The sequence below is a fragment of the Hyperolius riggenbachi genome, chromosome 6 (genome assembly GCF_040937935.1).
Source record: "Hyperolius riggenbachi isolate aHypRig1 chromosome 6, aHypRig1.pri, whole genome shotgun sequence".
In the NCBI taxonomy this organism is placed as follows: Eukaryota; Metazoa; Chordata; class Amphibia; order Anura; family Hyperoliidae; genus Hyperolius; species Hyperolius riggenbachi.
The window spans coordinates 298,318,238-298,341,225 of record NC_090651.1 but is presented as its reverse complement, the minus strand read 5'-3'; the positions used below and the strand labels follow the sequence as shown (position 1 = coordinate 298,341,225).

The window sequence follows — 22,988 nt, the reverse complement described above, 5'->3', positions numbered from 1 at the left end:
CTTCAGTCGCGTCGTGATGCGGTCGCGGTTTTTTTTTTCCGTAGGGGAACATTAGCCGTCGCGGTTGGCCGCTCCCTGGAAGCTACATGTTGCTTCCAGGGGCAGCCCGAACGCTCGCGAAAATCGGGACCCGAACGCCGCCTTCGGGTAAAAGCGCACAAAAGCTCGGTGTAAACGCTCCCATTCACTTGAATGGGAGCGTTTACCGCGACGGTCCGAACGCTTGCGGTAAACGCTCCGCAAGCGTCCGTCTGAACCAGCCCTTACAAAGTTGTAAATACGTGTGTGTGTGTGGGGGGGGGGGGGGTGTAGGAGCTTTGCATTCCCTCCTAGAGAACTGTAGAGCTTTCAGTTAACTGCATCAGTTTACCTAGAGTCTTGGTGAGATTATGAAATAGTGATTTTGAGCAGAAAGTTAATTTTAGCATCCAAGGTAAAAAAAAAAAAATGAATAAGACAGTATAGAAGGATAATCCTGAAACTTTCAACATAGCTATTGCTGTCCACACCCAAGGCTGGCAAAGCATGCTGGGAGCTAAACCGTTGCTTTTAACAACCTGCCAGATACTGACCCATCGGCCGCTTTAAACTTACACTTCCAAACCAAAAAGGTTTGTGCACCCACCAGAGCTGTTTCCGTACGGCTTGACCTTTCAGAGTTTCCACGTTAAAATTATTGGTCCGCGCCGGCATGATGAAAAACGCCACAACAGTTGTTTCACTCTGATTCACCTAGAGAAGGGAGACAACATTTCTAACACACTTGATGCAGGACACAGTAATCTGCCGCCGTCGTGGTCCCGCTCTCACCCTCAGAAGGTAGTTGAGTCTGGCTAACGCCTCCAAAAAAACGTCAGCTCCTTTGTTAGAAAATTCATAGCGCCCAGCGATGAAGAAAAACAGGGTCTTGTCCAAATTAAAGTCCAGGTGCCTGGAAGCAAAAGATACTTGTCACAGTTAATGAGGAACTGTAACCAAGGATTGAACTCTATCCCAATCATAAGCAGATACCCTCTTTCCCAAAAAAAATCTTTACCTTTTCTTGAATAGATCATCAAAGTGTGATTGGCTGATGTTCTATTTAAGATAAGGGAGGATCTGTATGGCTAATATTGTGGCGAAACCCCTCCCACAGTATGATGTCAGCTCCTAGGTCCTGACATCACTGTGGGAGCCTGTTGAATTGTGGGAAATAACGGCAGTTTCAAACTGCCTAGCAACCTGTATTTCCCTTTGTGCATATGTATATCTTTATATATAAAAAAACTATCTTTTAGCCTATCCCATTGTTAGGGGGTGCAGTTATAGATAATGACAGTTGGTACTGTCTGTTTTTTCCATGTCTGCCAGTAGTAAAGATGACGTGCAGGCTCATTGTGGATTAAACAACATGAACAAATTACATGGCGAATATCAATCATTTTGTGATCTCTCTTCTATTTTCTAACTTCTCACTTTGCAATGTATGGATTCCCCCCCCCCCCCCCTTTTTTTTGCTAAAGTTACACAGTAAAGCTCTAGTCCAGCCTCTTAAGTCTAGGATAGTAAAATTGCATTATTTTTTAATTCAGCAATTTTCTGCATCACCTGTACAATTTGCAATAAATACTGTATATTGAAATGATCTGGCTTCTGGCAGGCAGCATTCAGTGGCTCCTTATCGCCAGGAAAATGGCAGTACCTTCCCCAGAATAAACCAGATGACCTGACCGAGCCCACTTCCTGCCACTGCTAAGAGAAATGAACGGTTTGTGACCATTATAAAAGCCATGTGTATGGTTCATCACCCTGCTCTGCTTGGAGTAGGGTAAATGCTTTATTACACATCGAGCACAGAGGAACTAGACAGGGCCTGAGGCCTTGAGACTATGCAAGGCCTCATCATTCCTGACTTGGAATTTATCTTTCAAAATCATCCTGGTAAAGGCGAACCTGAAGAAGTGAAGACCCAAACTGTGACAGCTCCCCAATCCCACCATCAATATCAGGACAGGGCAATAATATTAATTATTAGGAGTAGGAAGATAAATACAATTTTCTCTTCAGGTTATTTTCACCTCGGGTTCACTTTTAACTTACCTACAGACAGTAGGTCTGTATCTCCCTCTAATCTCAGAAGTTGTTCTGCCAGGAAAACGTTTATGGTTGTAATTTGCTTAGGGCTCTTTCACATCAGAGCTTGCGTTTTAATGCGTTTTGATATGCGTTGCACTGCAGTGAGTGTACGTTTTTAATCCGTTTTCAATGCGTTACAGCACATAGGAAAACGCAGGTAATTTTTTTTCTTTTAGTTTTCAACTTTCTACATTGTTCCTCTGTTGCATTCTGGGACTGATTGCCTGCGTTAACGGATTAAAAGCGCGCATAGTGTGCGTTTTACATTGACTAACATTGTAACGCATAAAGCTAGCGTCGGCCGAAAAACTGCGCCTGGGTGCAGTGTAACGCAACGCACAAAAACGCAGCGTTATATGTGAAAGCTAAAATGAAAGTCTATGGACTTTCATTTCACCCTGGGTAACGCAAACTTTACCCGTTGCGTTGAAACGCAGAACATCTGCCCTAATGTGAAAGAGCCCTAATCAGTGATGCTTACTATATTCCCAACAAAGTACCAACAAGACAGAAGCTGTCACTTCCATGCCTAAAACTTAACTCTTTCAGGCAGCAAAATAAAACAAGTAAAACAGCCTGGTTATTAATGTTTTGCACTGTATATACACAGGTTTCATAATGTCACTTCAAACACACTTCAAGAAACCAAGATCAGCAGCACCGCTCTTGAAGAAATAGCTCTTTATTCAGACACAATTAAAATCACATGCCAAAAAATGGGCTTAGACGCAGCCGCCTCTAAGCCCATTCTTTTCGCATTTGATTTTAATTACGTGTCTGAATAAAGAGCCATTTCTTCAAGAATGGTGCTGCTGCTGATATTGATTTTTTGAATCGGCGATCCTTGGGCATCAGGGTCATATCAGCTTTAGCGCACTCCTATCTCCATTGGAGTGCTTGGTCTAACACTGCGTGAGACTTCAAACACACTTGAAATACTCCAAGATATCAGAGAATAGTGAAATCCTTTGAGGGGACCATACATTTCCCCCCATACAGCTGAGAGTCGTGCACAGGGTTACTGTTTAATGCAGAACAGTCAGTGGAAAAACTCTTACCCATAAAAATGTCCCCGAATGAACTCTTGTATGCGGTTCTTGCTCTGGGCATGCAGGTTTTGGAACTCGTGCATAGCAGAAAACTTCTTCACATTCAAACCGTTTGGAGTTACTATATCTGTATACAGGAAGACAGAATACTGGGTTACAGTTCTCTTATTTCTTATACATTACCAGTTTAAAAAAAATACTCATTAACACTGTGCATTCCTGTGTACAGTAACGAAACACATTAGCACACGCAAATGCTCTGTTGATACAACTAAATGGGAATATTCACAACTCTATGTTGCAATGCATTGCACTATAGCGTGGCGTTTTTTGCAGAGCATAAAGTCTGAACGTCAGACGTTCTGATGTTCTTGCATGTTGCACACCATATGCATTACCGAAATGTGCCCATCAATGCATACAGTGAAAAGGAGGCCCAAGTCTTTTGTTCTTGAATAATGTTCAGAAGATAGTTATTCATTTTTCCCATTCTTACTGTGTCAGGAACTCAGTACAGGCAGCCCCAGCTCCCGGTGAAAGGATTATATGGCATATGTCGTGTGCAGGATGTCCAGGGCAGAAGGGATCAGACTGGTGGCTATGTCAATGGCCTTTAAAGATCAATGTGTTCTTTTAATAAAATAATGAAATATCGCTAGAAAAACCAATAAAGCAAAGCGTGACTGTCACCCTTTCAACCTCACCCTAGACACACATTCCAGTACTCTGGCTGGTAATCTAAACTAATCTAAGGTATAGCCTCATTCACAATAGAACATGTACCCCCAGTAGTGAAGATTAATGACATAATTACAGGTGTCTGTCTCTGCCAGAAAGCCAACCTTTGCCACACAAAGATCACGCGCAAAGCTGATGCAAGGTTCAGAAAGGGGCCGTGAAATGACACTGATACAGTCATAAATAATTCTCACAAACAGAAAGAAAAAAAACTTTTGCAACCATTTACACAATGACAACCCAGTACACACCTCTCTCTTTCTGCAGGAAATCTATTACAAAAGAAGGCAATGGGTGTGGTGTTGGCAGTAAGGATGCAGAGTGATATTTAGAGGATTGTGGGCTGCAAAATAATGCCCAGAAGGCTAGAGCATCATTTCCCATAATGCATTAGGGTCAGATCAGGACAAAGCAAGCTAGAAACAGAAATCAGTTACTATAGGAGTCCTGAAACACAGGTAGATCAGCTGTTACTGTGACGACAAGAAACCTATTGATTTCTTGATGACAGTTTCTATCCATGGCGCTGGTATGTGACTACACATTCAGGGAGGGGCCACACTTGGCCACAATCTTTTCACCACAGACGATTCCTTGCAAATAATGTGGATTTTAACGCACGCATCACCCGCAAACAGCTGCCGGCAGCTGATCAGAGTCTATGGGAATGGCTCATGGTGTGCAACATAATGCTGCAGGGACTCAGCATGGGAATCGCAAACCCACAGAGAATTACGCAAACCCACAATATATTACACATGATTTTTTACAACTGTGGTCCCTGCCTCAGGCTTACCATCCATTGCTGTAATAAAATGGTTGCCCACAGGAATGCTTCACAGAATAAAGGTTGAAGCACCTCAGGCGACTTGGCAGCTGAACAACCATCTGATTTGAATATTATAATCTGATGAAAATCAGTGATGCCAAGAGCATGCCCGACCGACGAGCGACCAATTTCGGGCCGAATTTGGTCTCATATCGATGGGAAATGCTGCAAAATGTCAGGCCAACATGCTCGATCGGGTGCGCGGCGGTAACACCATGCGATGTTGGGACGAGCTACGAATGCAACGGAACCTCCGGTGCTGGCCCCACTAATGTTAAATGCCCCCCCATGCAGTATAAAATACCTGTCAGTGTCCGCCGCTGGCTCTGTCTCTGCATTGCCTCCCATACACGTGTCCCACAGCGTACATATGAAATCAGCGCCGGTAGACTTGGGCGCAGGACACAGCTGGTATATGGCTGATCCTGCTTCTGCACAATTCCGGGGCGTGTTAATTACTATTCCCCTCTCCAGGCCGACATGGATAGTGGGGGTATGACATAATTCGGCTTCCAGCTATTGCTATCGTGGTTGCCAGCATATACGTGGAAGCATGTGATGTTACACACGCCCATGTTGTGCATGTATGGAAGGCAATGTGGAGACAGAGCCAGCAGCAGACACTGACAGATAACGTATACTCAAAAATACAAAGGTATGCGCTAATGGATAACTAATAATAAATTAATGAGGTGGTGCGCAGATCAAGGCAAAACTGTAATTAATGGCGCATAAGTCAATCAAAGGTTGACTGCGCTCATAAACCAGAGTCGAGAGGATTACAGTCAAATATTACAATCCAGGGTTACTTCAAAGTCCAGAATGGAGATAGGACAGATTAGTTGCGGGCACAACTAGGGCGGGGGGGGGGGGGGGCTGCACGGGGGTGTTTGTAAAGGTGGCTGTAAGCACGGGAATGGTGAAGGAGGGGGGGGGGGGAACACATGTATAAGTTGATAAATACTTGTTCTACTTAATTAACATATGTATTGTACTGACCACGGTTTGATTTCAGTGAATTTTATATAGTAAATAAAGAGAAAGCTGTTCCTGGCATTTTCCATTGTGACTTCTTCGAAATGAACTCAATCCTAAAGTCATTTTACCTAACTTGCTTAAAAATTGCACTGTCATATGTAGCTTGCTTTTTAATCATGTGAGCACAGCACAGATCAGATTTCAGCAGCTTCACACTGAACTGCCAATCAGTGAGGAGTAAGAATGTGGAAGGGGAGATAAACTTCCGTCTCATCGGCAATGTACCCCAATAGAGCCAGTCTGAGATGAGATTAAAAGGAATCTGAAGTGAAAATAAACTTATGATATAATGATTTGAATCATGTGTAGTACAGCTAAGAAATAAAACATTAGGAGCAGAGACATGAGTCTAATATTGTTTCCAGTACAGGAAGAGTTAAGAAACTTCAATTGTTATCTATGCAAAAGAGCCATTGAGCTCCATGACTTTCAAAGTCGCAGAGAGCGCTGTTTTCTGAAGCTTATTATCTCAACTGTCTGACTATTTTATTTTTCTGCAGAGGAAAGTTCAAAAGTTCATTAGCCTGCTCTGTAAAAGAATTAGAATGCTGAGTGTAGTGTGTAAACTGCAAATATTAGAGAATGATGCAATGTTATAAAAAAAAAAATCTAAATAACAAAATAAAAATATGAGAATATTTTCTTTGCTACAAATGTTCTAGTAATTAACCGTACTACACATACAATTCATTATATCATCATTTTTGTTTCCGCTTCAGTGTCACTTTAATTACAGCAAAAACATTTCTGATTAGATAGGAGTGCTTGCAATGCAGGGTCAGGTTTCAGGCTGCATAATAAAACGCAGAGCAGTGGTTAAAAGGAATCTGATTTTGTGGCAGACAATCCAGCTTTGAGTTTCAAAGGTAGGAACAACCTAAACAGTTAAAATGTGGAAAAAGTACAGAAGGATATTTAATAATGTAACTGTAGGTGTGCTGCTGCTAAAGGAGTAAAAATGTGCTTTAATATAGGCAGAGGATTAGCAAGATAGCCAGGCAATCTGCAATGTTCAAATGGAAATAAATATGGCAACCTCCATATCCGTCTCACTTCAGTTGTGCTTTAACTCTGTGACCGCCTACGCCGATTGCCGGCCTCAGAGTGGCTCCCCCAGGACCGCCTAATGCCGATTGGTGTCATCACGGTTATGAGATCAGCAGGGAATGAGTGCTCGCACGAGCACGTGTTCCCTGTAGGGGGACACAGAAGACGGCCGTGAACAGCCTGCCAGCCGTGATCTGAGCCGGCAGGCTGAGAAAATTTAAAAAAAAAAAAAACCACGTGTACAGCGATGTGGTCTAGCGCAGCGCCGTAAATAAATTGGCCCTTCCACTTAACTGTCCCTCTGATCAGCTCACAATCTATTCCCTATCCTAGTCATATGCCCATGAATAAAAAAAAAAAAAAAACACACACACACAAAAAAGCTCCAAAACAAAACAAAAATAATGGCAGCAGCAATCAGATACCACCAACAGAAATCTCTGTTGGTGGGAAGAAAAGGGGAGAACGTTCATTTAGGTGCTAAGTTGTATGACCGTGCAATACACTGTTAAAGCTGCACAGTGCTGAATTGTGAAAAAAAAACAAATACCACACACCTGGTCACTAGGGGAGTGCCAGGCTGTGGTCCTCAAGAGGTTAAACCTGAATTTCAGATAAGTAAAGATGCTCTTGGTGGTGATTTTGTCACTCCTTTACTATTCAGCTAAGGGAAAACAATTGCTAATAATAAAAAGCCAATTTCCAAGGCCTTACCTTCTCCAGTTCTGATGCCCAACTCCATTGCCCTCCTAATGCCTAACCTTAATATTAGCCTCTTACTGATGCCTAACTCCTAACATTATCCTCTTACTGATGCCTAACCCTATCATCTTACTGATGCCTAACCCTAACATTATCATCTTACTGATGCCTAACCCTAACATTAGCCTCTTACTGATGCCTAACCCTAACATTAGCCTCTTACTGATGCCTAACCCTAACATTAGCCTCTTACTGATGCCTAACCCTAACATTAGCCTCTTACTGATGCCTAACCCCAACATTAGCCTCTTACTGATGCCTAACCCCAACATTAGCCTCTTACTGATGCCTAACCCCAACATTAGCCTCTTACTGATGCCTAACCCTAATAATAGCCTCTTAGTGATGCCTAACCCTAACATTAGCCTCTTACTGATGCCTAACCCTAACATTAGCCTCTTACTGATGCCTAACCCTAACATTAGCCTCTTACTGATGCCTAACCCCAACATTAGCCTCTTACTGATGCCTAACCCCAACATTAGCCTCTTACTGATGCCTAACCCCAACATTAGCCTCTTACTGATGCCTAACCCTAATAATAGCCTCTTAGTGATGCCTAACCCTAACATTAGCCTCTTAGTGATGCCTAACCCTAACATTAGCCTCTTACTGATGCCTAACCCTAACATTAGCCTCTTACTGATGCCTAACCCTAACATTAGCCTCTTACTGATGCCTAACCCTAACATTAGCCTCTTACTGATGCCTAACCCTAACATTAGCCTCTAAGGCCCGTTCACACTTGAGTTTTGGCAATGCAAACGGACCGGATCCGGATCGTATCAGGACCTGATCCGGATCTGGTCCGTTTGCATCAGGACTGCTTCAGGCTGCCATCCGGATCCATGGGGAAAAAAAAACAAAAAAACAAATAACCTTAAAATTTGTTGGGGTCTGCAGAAGGTGCACCTGGTGCACCTGTAGAATCAGGTCCTCTGCTGTAGGCCTCACCTCCACCTCCGACATACTGCCAAAACAGCTCCCGCACGTGTGTCACTGCTGCTCCACTCCAGATATGCTGGGCCCATGTGTCCCCATCCGAAATGGCCGCTATAAATACGCATAGGAAGTGGGGTAGAACGTCCGGTGTTTGTCTCCAGTGTGTTCTGTGCTTCCGTTTCCCATTACTTTCATATTTCCGGATGGTGCAGTCAGGCTCCGGTCCGGGTGCGTGGGCCGGATGATCCGGACCGAAAAATAGCGCATGTTGGAAAAGCGTCCAGAGTCCGGCTCCGGTCCGGCTCCGTACTGTACGGAACGGACGCGTGTGAACGTCCGCATAGCCTTTGCATTGCTATGCGGAGCGTACGTTCCGTTTGTACAGTATACAGTCCGGATCCGGCCCGGCGAATCCGGACAGGGAACGCTAATGTGAACCGGGCCTTACTGATGCCTAATCCTAACATTAGCCTCTTAGTGATGCCTAACCCTAACATTAGCCTCTTAGTGATGCCTAACCCCAACATTAGTCTCTTACTGAAGCATAACCCTAACATTAGCCTCTTACTGATGCCTAACCCTAACATTAGCCTCTTACTGATGCCTAACCTTAAAGGGAACCTGTGGTGAGAGGTATATGGGGCTGCAATTTTTATTGCTTTTTAAACAATGCCAGTTGCCTGGTAGTCCTCCTGATTCCGTATCTCTAATACTTTTTAGTTATAGACTCTGAACAAGCATATGCAGATCAGGTACTCTGGTTTTACTGGATTAGCCATATGCTTGTTCCAGAGTTTTGACTCAGACATTACATATGCCAGATCAACAGGACTGCCAGGGAACAGGCATTGTTTTTCAAGAAAATAAATATGGCAGCCTCCATATCCCTTATTACCTTATTACCAACCCCACCCCAAAAAAATCTAACAATAGAACTAAAGACAACCTCGCCCCCACCATCACCAAACCTAGTCAATAACTAACCAATTCCACTTTCTCCAGTGCTTGGCTCTTCAGCCAAGCACTTTTTTTTAGAAACAAAAATGGTGCTAAAAACAAACCCCTGTCAAGCAGCTGCCTATCTATGCTCCAAACTGACCTGTGCACAAGTGGAAGAAATATCCCTACTATAAAGTGATACCATACAGGAAAACATGATTATCCAAATGTACAGAGAGAAACACAAAGGCCATTCTGACCTCTGCTACTGAAAAGAGTTGCCCGTCTATCTAGATGATTTAGTGGCTGCAATCATTTAAGTCAATGACTCTGAGCATTACTGTGGCTTTAAATGTGTGGCTGCTTGTCTATGGTCAGTAACAAAGTGCTGAAGCCAACAATGGTAGCCTGCATATTTATCTCAGTATAGACTTCCTTGCTGCCTTTGTAAGCCAGTCTTGTTGGTTTATACTATATTCAGATCTGTTGGTTTATACCACCAATGGCATTGCCTGCCCTCTCCTGCTGATACCTCTGTTCCCCAAAGATGCTCCTGCTGCCCAGTCATGTGCGACAGTGTGACTGAAGACCAATACCAATTATGAGCAAGTGTCATCCAAAGGAATAGCAGGTTGTGGTTTCATAATAAAACATTAAGAATGATTGCTGTAGAGACTCTCAGCTCAGCTACAGCTGGGCAGCCGGGCAGCCTACTCCTTTTCTTCTCCTACTCTAAAGAAGAAAGGAAGGGGGGGAGGGGGGGCACAAGCAGTGGTCGAGTGAGAGACACCAATCAAGTTTGGTCATTTGTGTCTGGTGTTTAGTAATTTTGTCCCTTTACTGCAGGGATGTCAAAACGGTCCTACATATTTTTGACACAGCTCAAATGAATTGATGGGTCTGAATCAGGAAAGGTGTGGTCCATCAGGTAGAACACATTCCTCTCTTTCTCAGTCCATCCTAAACACTGGCATGGATCTGGCCCTCCAGGCTTGGAGTTCAACATCTGTGCTTTACTGAATAAAGGGGGACTTACTTGACTTGTTTCATTTGTGTAATGCCAGATATCATTAAAGGTATAGCTGTAATGCTTGCTACCCACCTGGCTTGCGTTTCAGTAAATGCTCAGCTTCTATAGCAGTAATCTGAGAGACAGTAGTGAAGACATGGGCGCACTGGACGGCAGCTCGTTCCATGCAGTATCGGTGATAGATCTGCCGGTCTCCAGCTTCTTTGTCCACATTGAACTGTCGGATACAATGGCATCAATCAGTTTCTCAAATACAAGGCTGGGGATCTTGTTTAATAATACAAACGAGAAGTATTGCACTTTCATAATACCTTGCAGAGGATCCTGCTACAGCCTACTAAATGTAATATTTCTTACCCTGTAAAAAAGTTATCCCTTTTACAATCCAACCAACTGAAAATTGTGCTGAACCTTAGCCACACCATGGCTTCACCTGCCTCTCTGCTAACTTCCCCCTCACCTCACTCTTCCATGTTGTGTGCTCTGGTGTGCGCAGCCCTCTTCACTATTCAGGCTCACTTTCAGCTTACAGACTGCACTGAGCACACAGTGCAGCTGTCTTTTCTCTGTACACACAGGGCAGACAGCATGACCCATCAGAAAAAAAAGGTAATGTGGAGGGAGTTAGAGCTGTAGACTCGACCATGATATGGTCAAATATCAATTTTTTGTCAGGCACTTAAACTACAGTGTCTTCTCCAACCATGATGCAATGCTGCGGTGGCATCCGTATTTGCTCAGTTTGACTTTGGCTAGAGAACCAGGGATGTCGAACTCCAGTCCTCAAGGGCAGAGGACCTCGCACAATTTTGGCAAAGCTCAAATTAATTGATGGGCCTGAATCAGGAAAAGTGTGGTTCCTCAAGTAGATTATATTTCTCCATTTCTCAGTCTATTGTAAACACTGGCATAGATGTAACCCTCAAGGACTGGAGTTCGACCATCTATGGGCTAGACACATGGCAGAGAATTGTGTGCATCTCATTCTCAGCTACCCACAGCAAATGTGCTGTATTGTGTCAGCCTCTATCCTTTGTTGTTGGCACATACATGTCCAAAATGCATTTACGTATGAATTTGCTCTCATAATCTAGTGAGGATTGTTTTTTGAATCAACAGAAATATACATGTTAATATTTTAGCACATACAGTCACCACTATAAAGCTACTGCATTTTTTACCCCCAAAATTAATCAATGAAACTGCATGCATACAAAACCATCATACTTCACTTTTTACAACACTGGGCCTGATCATGTGATTTTAGACCCGCCCACTTGGTAGTTCCAGTCAGTGTACAGTCACCACTTATGTAAAGCCTGTGAAATGTATAGAGCAGACATCACTGCTTTTCTCTCAGCTAAGTAGAGTTTCTATTTAAGCTGTAATTAATTCACCAACATAAGTAAACTCCCAGCAAGTGGATGCAAGGGAGTTTGGTAAACAGACACACGGGCCATGTGCTCATCACTGTGGTATTGGCAAAAGTGTACTTGGTCATTACTTATTTCCACAATTGCAGGCTCTTTGATTTGAGGGTGGTAGGTAGAGAGGATCACCGAGATGCTAGATTTTCCAGCTTGTATGCAAACTGTATATAGCTTGGAATTGGGCTAATCAAAATCAGCTGTACATTGGATTGGCCTGATTCCAAGCTGCATACAATTTGTATGCAAACAAGATAAATTAGCTTGGGACCTCCAGGAGACTTTGAGGATGCATGATGGATGCATGATGCATAGATTCCACTTAGTATCAGCAGAATCTGGAGACCAATGTCCAGGAATAAGTGATAAGGCTGAAGCTGCGCCGAGGCTGGATCTTTCAACAAGACAACGACCCTAAACGCTGCTCAAAATCCACTAAGGCATTCATGCAGAGGAAGAAGTATAACATTCTGGAATGGCCATCTCAGTCCCCAGACCTGAATATAATTGAAAATCTGTGGTGTGAGTTAGAGAAAGCTGTCCATGCTCGGAAGCCATCAAACCTGAATGAATTAGAGATGTTTTGTAAGGAGGAATAGTCCAAAATAACTTCAACGAATCCAGACTCTCATTGGAACCTACAGGAAGTGTTTAGAGGCTGTTATTTCTGCAAAAGGAGGTTCTTCTAAATATTGATTTCATTTCTTTTTTGTGTTTTTGTGGTGCCCAAATTTATGCACCTGCCTAATTTTGTTTAAACAATTATTGCACACTTTCTGTAAATCCAATAAACTTAATTTCACTTCTCAAATATCACTGTGTGTCTCTTATATGATATATTTAACGGGCATTTTTTATTGTAACAACCAATGATTTATACAGGAAAATCATGAAGATTAACAAGGTAGGCCAAACTTTTGCATCCCACTGAATATGTTTTTGGGGCAAAAAAAAAAATCTGGAACTTGGGTTGAATGCAATTTTCACCCAAAAGGAACCTGTTCAAATTGATGCCACATCCATCTTCAAAGTAATCCAAACTATGAGAGCGCTATACAGAACACTGATCACATGATTTTCCCCTGCCAAGTGCTAAGGTCAGAGCCGGGCCACACTGGAGAGTTTTCTTTCATCCGCACAGCCGCAGGCTTAGGAAATCAATACGCTGATAGACAATAATCCTAAGAAGCACGTTTTACTCTAAAGCCAAGGTCACCTAGACATGCTTGTGACCGGCAGACATGATCTAATTGCCTCCACATTGCTGTGCTTCAGCCACACAAGCAGCAGAAGAGAATGTACGTCATTCACAACACTAATTCCACTGCTAACTCATCAGTGAACGGCTAAAACCACTGACAACTGATTGGCTATCTAAAGCCAAACTCAATCATAAATTCTGAAGTATACCAATACTTAAAGGTCAAATTATGGGAGAGTGATATGGAGGCTGCCTTGTGTATTTCCGATTAAGCAATACCAGTTGCCTGGCTGTCCTGCTGATCCTCTGCCCCTACTTTTAGCTATAGACCCTAAACAAGCATGCAGCAGATCAGGTTTTTCTGACATTATTGTCAGATCTGACAAGATTAGCTGCATGCTTGTTTCTGGTGTTATTCAGACACTACTGCAGCCAAATAGATCAGCAGGCAACTGGTGTTGTTTAAAATAAAATAAATTTGGCAGCCTCCATGTTCTTCTCACTACAGTTGTCCTTTAAAATGACCCTGTGGTGAGTCAGTGCTTTTCTATCTAGTACAGGCTCCAAGCCTTGGGCCCCAATGCAATACAGATTTAACGCTCTGCCGTTGCCTAGCGATGTATCTGTACAGCACTGTCTCCTCCCCCCCCCCCCCCCGAACTGTCGCCCTCAGCAGGAGGTGGTAGCAGCACAGGAATGAAAAGCAGGCACACAGCGGTGGGCAGACCCGCCTCCCTCACCTGGGGCTCCCCCTTCCCCGCCAGAGCAACATGAGCGGGGCAGTGGGCAGGGAATTACTCCGCTTCGGTGTTCCAGGAGCCGGAAGCGCAGTTTGCGTGCGTGCCTCCAGGTCTCCTCCTTCAATGCCGCCCACTGCGTACCTCCTTCCTGCAGGGGGGGATGGGGGGGTGCATCCTCACAAGTGTGCCTCAGGCGGCGAAAAGTCTAGAACCAGCCCTGCTCCCACCTATGTGACACTCCCAGTCTGTCAATGTGACTCACCGTCTGCAGATTATTGTAGAAGTCCACACTTCCAGCACACAGGTAGCGGCCCAAGAGAGTGGCGTGTGTAGTGAAGATAGTGGCCACGGGGAGCTTACGAGTGCGACACAAGCACAGGCCAACGCCGGCCAGCCATTCATGGAAGTGAGCCAGGATGAAGGGCCTTTCATCACCACTCTGAGCTGAAAACTGGAAAACAGAAAAACACAGCCTGTCAACATTGACTACACAGTAAGTAAGTACATGGACAAGGTTTAATGTTACGTGAATGGGTCTGTGTGCAATCACAAATCTGTTGTACTTATCTGTTGAACGTCCAGTGCAGTAAAATGCAGCAGAACGTGGTATAGATGTACCGGCCCTGAGGCGGCACATCCTCCCCGTCTGGCATAGTGGTGGCCTTCAATTCTACTGTGGCTCTTCTGGCAAGGCAAGAGTCCAGCTACTCATTACAGCAAAGGGCGGTGTCAGGCTGTCTACTGCTTAACCTGTTAACATTTCAGGACACGAATTTCACGTCCTAATTAGGCCTCCTGTGCACTTTGAATCGCTGCTGCGCTTGTTTGCATGCACGCGCGGGAGCACGCATGTACGCACACAAGCGCAGCGGCGTGCTCTCGTTTAAATGTGAATGACTGCTGCTATTAGCAGCACCCATTCATTGTAAATAGAAAAAAGAAGTTCAAGTTTTAAAGTGGGCAAGTTTTAAAGTGAGTGTCACTATTAAACAAGGGGCTCTAGTCACAAAGGGAAGGTCGATAAAATAATTGTCTACTGTAAAATACCTCATCCGGTATTTTACATTTTTTTTTTCAAAATTTCAAAAAAAAAGTTTTCCCTCATGAGACAGAAGTTCTGTAATTTACCGAATAAACATGCCTCAATTCACACCTGCTTGGTAAGTGTGACTTTACAGCATGTAGCAGATAGGCAGGCAGGGGAGCTGCGTGTAGGACTTGGAAGTTTTCCCTACAGTGCAGCCCTGTTATCCCTTTAGATGTGCTGCAGCCACCAGGGGGAGCTCTTCTGTATGCTAAAATACAGTCCTGGCCAAAAGTTTTGAGACTGTCAAAAGTATTAGTTTTCACTAAGTTTGCTGCTAAACTGCTTTCAGAACTTTGTTTCAGTTGTTTATGTGATGTACTGAAATATAATTATAAGCACTTCATATATTTCAAAGGCTTTTATTGACAATTACATGAGATTAAGGGCTCGTTTCCACTTGCCAAAATCAGCTGTTTTCAGCATTACTGAAAGCGGTAATGCTTTGTGAATAGAGCCCAAAGTGTTCACAACCCCCCAAACAAAGGATAAAGATAAGATTAGATTAGATAAGATTAATGGACACCTGTAATGGCTGCCACCCGTAGCGATCAGATTCGATCGCTAGTGCGACAGTTCCAAGACCAAACGCTGTACAGATACTTCGCTATGCTGTTGCCGAGCAATGTATCTGTACAGTACTGGGGTCCCCAAACTGTGCACCATAGCAATCAGATCCAATCAATGCAAACGATCTGTATGTTTTTGGGATGTGGGAGGAAACCCATGCAGACACAGGGAGAACATGTAAACGCCTTGCAGATGTAGACCTGGCTGGGATTCAAGGCGAAAGCGCTAATCACTACGCCACCGTGCTGCCCCACATTGAACTTCTAGCAATGAAATATGGCATGTAGGGTATCATTTTAACCAGAACAAGATAAATAATCTGCAAAATTGATAGAAGGAAGGTCAGCACCAGATGCAGCAGCCGACAGTCTTAACACTTAACCACCCTGGCGTTCTATTAAGATCGCCAGGGTGGCTGCGGGAGGGTTTTTTTCTAATAAAAAAAAAAAACTTTCATGCAGCCAACTGAAAGTTGGCTGCATGAAAGCCCACTAGAGGGCGCTGCGGACGCGTCATTCTGATCGCCTCCGGCGAACAGAACAAACAAGGAAGGCCGCAATGAGCAGCCTTCTTTGCTTTGCTTACCTCGTCGCCATGGATACGAGCGGAGTGACGTCATGGACGTCAGCCGCCTCCGATCCAGCCCTTGGCGCTGGCCGGAACTGTTTGTTCCGGCTACGCTGGGCTCGGGCGGCTGTGGGGACCCTCTTTCGCCGCTGCACGCGGCGGATCGCCGCGCTGCGGCGGCGATCGGGTAGCACACGTGGCTGGCAAAGTGCCGGCTGCGTGTGCTCCTTTTTATTTGATAAAAATCGGCCCAGCAGGGCCTGAGCGGCACCCTCCGGCGGTAATGGACGACCGCTAAGGAGTTTAATCCTCCCAACCTGGGTGTGCTTCAGCAGTAATTTCGTCAGTAAGGAGTAGAATAGAAACGCAGCACCAACTCCATGCAGTTAGGTTTACTGGATTAGGATAAAGGGCATACAGGCATAGGGGGTACAGACATCGGCCTTACAGCCGTTTCGCGGGGCTCCCGCTTCTTTAGCACCTTGACATCTTGTGGTCTCTGAAGAAGCGAGAGCCCCGCGAAACGGCTGTAAGGCCGATGTCTGTACCCCCTATGCCTGTATGCCCTTTATCCTAAATCAATAAACCTAACTGCATGGAGTTGGTGCTGCGTTTCTATTCTACTCCTTACTGACGAAGATATATAATATGCTTTAAGGTGTTTTATAACTGTGGCACTTATGTATAAGTTACACGGTGTAAAATGAAAAAAAAAACAAACAAAAAAACACACTATTTTTTTTCCATTTACGCCTAATTCTTTTCTATAAAATGCTTATAAAATTAAATTCTTGCAAACAAATATCCAAAGAAAGCCTAGATTGTTCTTAAAAAAAAAATAATAAATGTGTATTACTTTGATGGCGTAAGTAATAAAAACAAGTTATTGCTGTATCATTGCGACACAGCTGTTTTGCCAAAATTGTCAGGACTCTTATGGGGTAAAAACCCCGGAATGTGAAGTGGTTAATCTCTTCCCACACATATATATTCAGAGTCTATCTGGCTAGTCTGGAATCTGACGGGTTTTCTTTGTATTTGCCATTGTAAATCAGCTCCTACATGTTTTGCATGGGTTACTTTTTTCTTTTGGAGGTGACAGGGTGAACATATTTCTGGGACTAAAAATAGTAGTGGGCAATAGTGGAGGGAACAGACCTACATTTCCAAAGAGAATTTAAGCCTGGCTCACAGCCAAGAGTCTGACCTATGATCTCTCCCGCCATGATATATCTCCCAAGATCCTCTCTGTTACACATCACACATCTTTTTACTTAGGCAAGAGACGGCCTCATTGTTACAGTGATAAAGCAGCACCTGCACTCCTCTGTGCAATGAACTTACTCTATTGTATTTATTCACCGTTTTAAATAAATGACAAAGACCAATGTTACTTTTTTTTTTTGTAAAGAGAAGTAAACAAACGTGACAAAACTGGGAAATGGTCTATACTCATTAAAAGATACCCGATTGGTGAATAAAGGCTGTTCTTTTACTTTCCTAGGGCTCCTTTCAGCAACCATATAGACCCTTGATGATTTCTCAGTCCTTTTCCTAGATCTGCTGGTATAGTCCGCGACTTAGTCAAGTCATGCACTTCTGCAGATGCGCTGACTCAGAGGTGTGCCTCCTTGATCAAGCTCCCATGTTTGAGAGTAAGCTGCGCATGTGCATTTCATTAAAACTCATAACTACCCCAGTACAGAATGCTCCCGGCCAAAGGAGTGGGATCAAGGAGGTGGGCCTCCAGGTCAGCACATGCGCAGTAGTAAGTCCCGGACTTTACCAGGCCACACAGTGGATTGATGATTCGGACCAGGACGACAGTGGGGGTAGCCTACAAGACTACAGGGCTGGATGAAGCCTTCAGCCTCATACTCACTGTGGTGATATATTGAGGTGCTGATGATATTAGGGAATACAGGAACACATTTCTGTCATTTTTCTGTCTGCTATATCTCACATGTGTATTCTGCTTTGAAGCGATGGTCATCTGGCTGTACTACATTTGCATCTAAAGAGGACTTCAGTGAATAGAGCTGGGGTAATCAAACAATGGCAGAAGTGAAGTGCAGTGGCGTATTTAGAGGGGTGCAGGCATGGCTAGTGCCATGGGCGCCATAGCACCCATGGGCGCCATGCCTGCCCCGTTCTGTGCTGCCCGCTGTCTCCTTATTGCTGCTCTTATCAGCGCTGCTGCTGTCCCCGCTGGCCCGCTGACTTCCTGTCAGACGCATCATTAGTGTGCGTTGGGTGCAGGGGATGCACCACTTTTACCAGGGGAGGGGGGAAGTTGTAACAAGTTGCTACGTGTAAAATTAACTATACTGTTAGATCAGGCTGGAGCCTGATTTACATTTCCCTTCTGCCCAGAAATGTACAGCTTCAGCTCTGCGCACTGCTGAGCTGATAACACAGACAGAGGAACTGGAGGAATGTGAGCCCGTCCAGCTCCCCCCTCCCTCGGGAAAATGAGGACGCCGGGAGTAAGAGGAGAGAGAGAGAGAAACAGACACACGTGCACGCCGGGAGACAGCGTGACAGAGTGCTGTGAGATGGAGGTGCTTATTTTATGTATGCATAGTGTGTGGAAATGGCAGCTTGTATGTGTGTGCTGTTTGTGTGTGCTGCTGCATGGATCTGTGTGTGGAAATGGCAGCTTGTATGTGTGTGCTGTATGTGTGTGCTGATGTATGGATCTGTGTGTGAATGGTTGCTTGTATGTGTGTGCTGATGTACGGATCTGTGTGTGGAAATGGCTGCTTGTATGTGTGTGCTGATGCATGGATCCGTGTGTGGAAATGGTTGCTTGTATGTGTGTGCTGATGTACGGATCTGTGTGGAAATGGTTGCTTGTATGTGTGTGCTGATGTACGGATCTGTGTGTGGAAATGGCAGCTTGTATGTGTGTGCTGATGTACGGATCTGTGTGTGGAAATGGCTGCTTGTATGTGTGTGCTGATGTACGGATCTGTGTGTGGAAATGGCTGCTTGTATGTGTGTGCTGATGCATGGATCCGTGTGTGGAAATGGTTGCTTGTATGTGTGTGCTGATGTACGGATCTGTGTGGAAATGGTTGCTTGTATGTGTGTGCTGATGTACGGATCTGTGTGGAAATGGTTGCTTGTATGTGTGTGCTGATGTATGGATCTGTGTGTGAATGGCTGCTTGTATGTGTGTGCTGATGTATGGATCTGTGTGTGGAAATGGCTGCTTGTATGTGTGTGCTGATGTACGGATCTGTGTGTGGAAATGGCTGCTTGTATGTGTGTGCTGATGCATGGATCCGTGTGTGGAAATGGTTGCTTGTATGTGTGTGCTGATGTACGGATCTGTGTGGAAATGGTTGCTTGTATGTGTGTGCTGATGTACGGATCTGTGTGTGGAAATGGTTGCTTGTATGTGTGTGCTGATGTACGGATCTGTGTGGAAATGGTTGCTTGTATGTGTGTGCTGCTGCATGGATCTGTGTGTGGAAATGGCAGCTTGTATGTGTGTGCTGTATGTGTGTGCTGATGCATGGATCCGTGTGTGAATGGTTGCTTGTATGTGTGTGCTGATGTACGGATCTGTGTGGAAATGGTTGCTTGTATGTGTGTGCTGATGTACGGATCTGTGTGTGCGAATGGCTGCTTGTATGTGTGTGCTGATGTACGGATCTGTGTGTGGAAATGGCAGCTTGTATGTGTGTGCTGATGTACGGATCTGTGTGTGGAAATGGCTGCTTGTATGTGTGTGCTGATGTATGGATCTGTGTGTGGAAATGGCAGCTTGTATGTGTGTGCTGATGTACGGATCTGTGTGTGGAAATGGCAGCTTGTATGTGTGTGCTGATGTACGGATCTGTGTGTGGAAATGGCTGCTTGTATGTGTGTGCTGATGTATGGATCTGTGTGTGGAAATGGCTGCTTGTATGTGTGTGCTGATGTACGGATCTGTGTGTGGAAATGGTTGCTTGTATGTGTGTGCTGATGTACGGATCTGTGTGGAAATGGTTGCTTGTATGTGTGTGCTGATGTATGGATCTGTGTGTGAATGGCTGCTTGTATGTGTGTGCTGATGTATGGATCTGTGTGTGGAAATGGCTGCTTGTATGTGTGTGCTGATGCATGGATCCGTGTGTGGAAATGGTTGCTTGTATGTGTGTGCTGATGTACGGATCTGTGTGGAAATGGTTGCTTGTATGTGTGTGCTGATGTACGGATCTGTGTGTGGAAATGGTTGCTTGTATGTGTGTGCTGATGTACGGATCTGTGTGGAAATGGTTGCTTGTATGTGTGTGCTGCTGCATGGATCTGTGTGTGGAAATGGCAGCTTGTATGTGTGTGCTGTATGTGTGTGCTGATGCATGGATCCGTGTGTGGAAATGGTTGCTTGTATGTGTGTGCTGATGTACGGATCTGTGTGTGGAAATGGTTGCTTGTATGTGTGTGCTGATGTACGGATCTGTGTGGAAATGGTTGCTTGTATGTGTGTGCTGCTGCATGGATCTGTGTGTGGAAATGGCAGCTTGTATGTGTGTGCTGTATGTGTGTGCTGATGTACGGATCTGTGTGGAAATGGTTGCTTGTATGTGTGTGCTGATGTATGGATCTGTGTGTGAATGGCTGCTTGTATGTGTGTGCTGATGTACGGATCTGTGTGTGGAAATGGCTGCTTGTATGTGTGGGCTGATGTATGGATCTGTGTGCGAATGGCTGCTTGTATGTGTGTGCTGATGTACGGATCTGTGTGTGGAAATGGCTGCTTGTGTGTGTGTGTGCTGTATTTGTGCTGTATCTGACTATGCATAGTATAAATGTATGGTGTGTGTATGTATGTGTGTAAATGTATATGCACAAATTATATATTTATATACTTATATAGAGATGTTTTCCCCCTTTATGGGGCCCCTCCCTCCCCCCTTGTATCAAGTGTTGCACGCCTTCTTTACCCCCATATAGCATGGCGAATAAACCCCCATCCTCCCCTTCAGTAGCAAAGTGTGGTTAATATAATAATGGGCTTCCATGTGCCTGTACTGTACTGATAGCAAGCTAGCTGCAGCATGTGCTGATCTCTGCTACCTCCAGTATGTACAGTATAAGCTGTTACTCTGTGCCTGTACTGATAGTAAACTAGCTGCAGTGTGTGCTGATCTCTGCTACCTCCAGTATGTACAGTATAAGCGGTTACTCAGTGCCTGTACTGATAGTAAACCAGCTGCAGTATGTACTGACAAGTGGCTGAATGGAGTAATGGTTAAGGGCTCTGCCTCTGACACAGGAGACCTGGGTTCGAATCTCGGCTCTGCCTGTTCAGTAAGCCAGCACCTATTCAGTAGGAGACCATGGGCAAGTCTCCCTAACACTGCTACTGCCTATAGAGCGCGTCCTAGTGGCTGCAGCTCTGGCGCTTTGAGTCCGCCAGGAGAAAAGCGCGATATAAATGTTCTGTGTTTGTTGTTGTTTGTTTGTTTGATCTCTGCAACCCCCAGTATGTACTGTATAAGCTGTTACTCTGTGTGCCTGTATTGATCATAAACCAGCTGCAGTATGTGCTGATCTCTGCTACCCCCAATGTGTACAGTACAATCTATAACTTACCCAGACAACCATGAATGTGAGAAAGAATGCTGTTTTTACTGGGGAAGGGGGCTCTGACCGACCGTGTGTGTGTGTGTGTGTGTGTGTGTGTGTGTGTGTGTGTGTGTGTGTGTGTGTGTGTGTGTGTGTTGGGGGGGGGGGGGCGCAATTTCAGTATTTGCCATAGGCGCTATTTTGCCCAGATACGCCTCTGGTGAAGTGTTGAAGTCATTGACACTTGAAACGTTTCCACTTCTGTTGAGGAAGGCTGCTAAAGCATTGTCAAGAACTCTAGACTAGCCAGGAAGAGCCTCCTGTGTGTTAAACCCCATTTCGTTGTGAGGATATTAAATTATTGGTGGAGGTGCAAACTATATCCTTATCTTTGATCAGCTAGGAAATACGGTCCACAATGGAGTTGAAAAGTCTCACTTCACAATCTTTTGATGTATAGACTTTTACCCGTAGAACTTGGATTAAGGAAGTCTTTTGTTGTGTGTGTGCTATAGTACATTTTTCACATGTGGATGTTAGATCTCTGGAAATCCAATTATGACTGAGGATGTAATTAAATCTAGTTACCCCGTTCAAACAGGCTTACAGCCTCGAGGCGAATATTTCTTTGTAAAAACCAGGGGACAGATACCTCAAATCATTCCCCTCCTGACGGTAGCTGCAGCTGAACTCCTGGCCCAAGCTAGTGGACTCCTGGTCTAACCAGAATTGTGTCCGTCCACAAAGTCCAAGGTTCTTCTATCTGGATCCCTGTATTTGGTGTAAGCAAATTGCTTGGTGTGTATTTTTGTAACTTTTATCTTTGTAACCTTTTATTTTGTTTTTTTTTTGTAATCTTTTGTATATATTCTGTTCTGCATTGTTCCACTTTTTTCCCTGGAATATTACATTATTTAATAAGCTTGACTTCTGCGGTACTAAACTAACACTCATAGCCTAGAAGAGATTGAAGTGCAACTGTGTATAAATCCATGCCTAATTGTATGCTTGAGCAAAACTACCATATGAACTTGTAATTGCATTGTGTGTGGGGGGTGTTTGTCATACGTTGGTCTAAAGCGCGCAGCTGACCCAACGTACGAAAACGCCAGTGCGAGTAGCTCGACAGCAGAATGGAAGTGTCTAGCGAACCGCTAGTGGTGGCAGTGAGAGGTGTTCTGAGGGGTCCCAGCCTTGTTTTAGCTCGAATAAGGCTGCTTCCCGCTTGATCTGGTCAAACCCGCAGTCGGGAACCGTATACGCAGGCGTGCCACGGGCCGGTTCCTGACACTCACCGGGCGATGTTACCCGACGTCAGGCAACATAAGCATGTGTCGCTTATAACCGTTGT

The 22,988-nt window shown here is 44.6% G+C and overlaps 1 protein-coding gene across 1 annotated transcript in view; it reads right to left on the bottom strand.

Moving 5' to 3' along the window:
• GYS1 (glycogen synthase 1) overlaps positions 1 to 22,988 on the bottom strand; it is a 98,718-nt gene that overhangs the window by 30,840 nt on the left and 44,890 nt on the right. The window contains exons 4-8 of the mRNA XM_068241144.1: positions 14,120 to 14,308; positions 10,562 to 10,706; positions 3,174 to 3,291; positions 811 to 931; positions 626 to 732 (exon numbers count right to left, since the gene is read on the bottom strand). Coding sequence (XP_068097245.1) covers positions 626 to 732; positions 811 to 931; positions 3,174 to 3,291; positions 10,562 to 10,706; positions 14,120 to 14,308 — 680 coding nt within the window. The remainder of the gene's footprint in view (positions 1 to 625; positions 733 to 810; positions 932 to 3,173; positions 3,292 to 10,561; positions 10,707 to 14,119; positions 14,309 to 22,988) is intronic.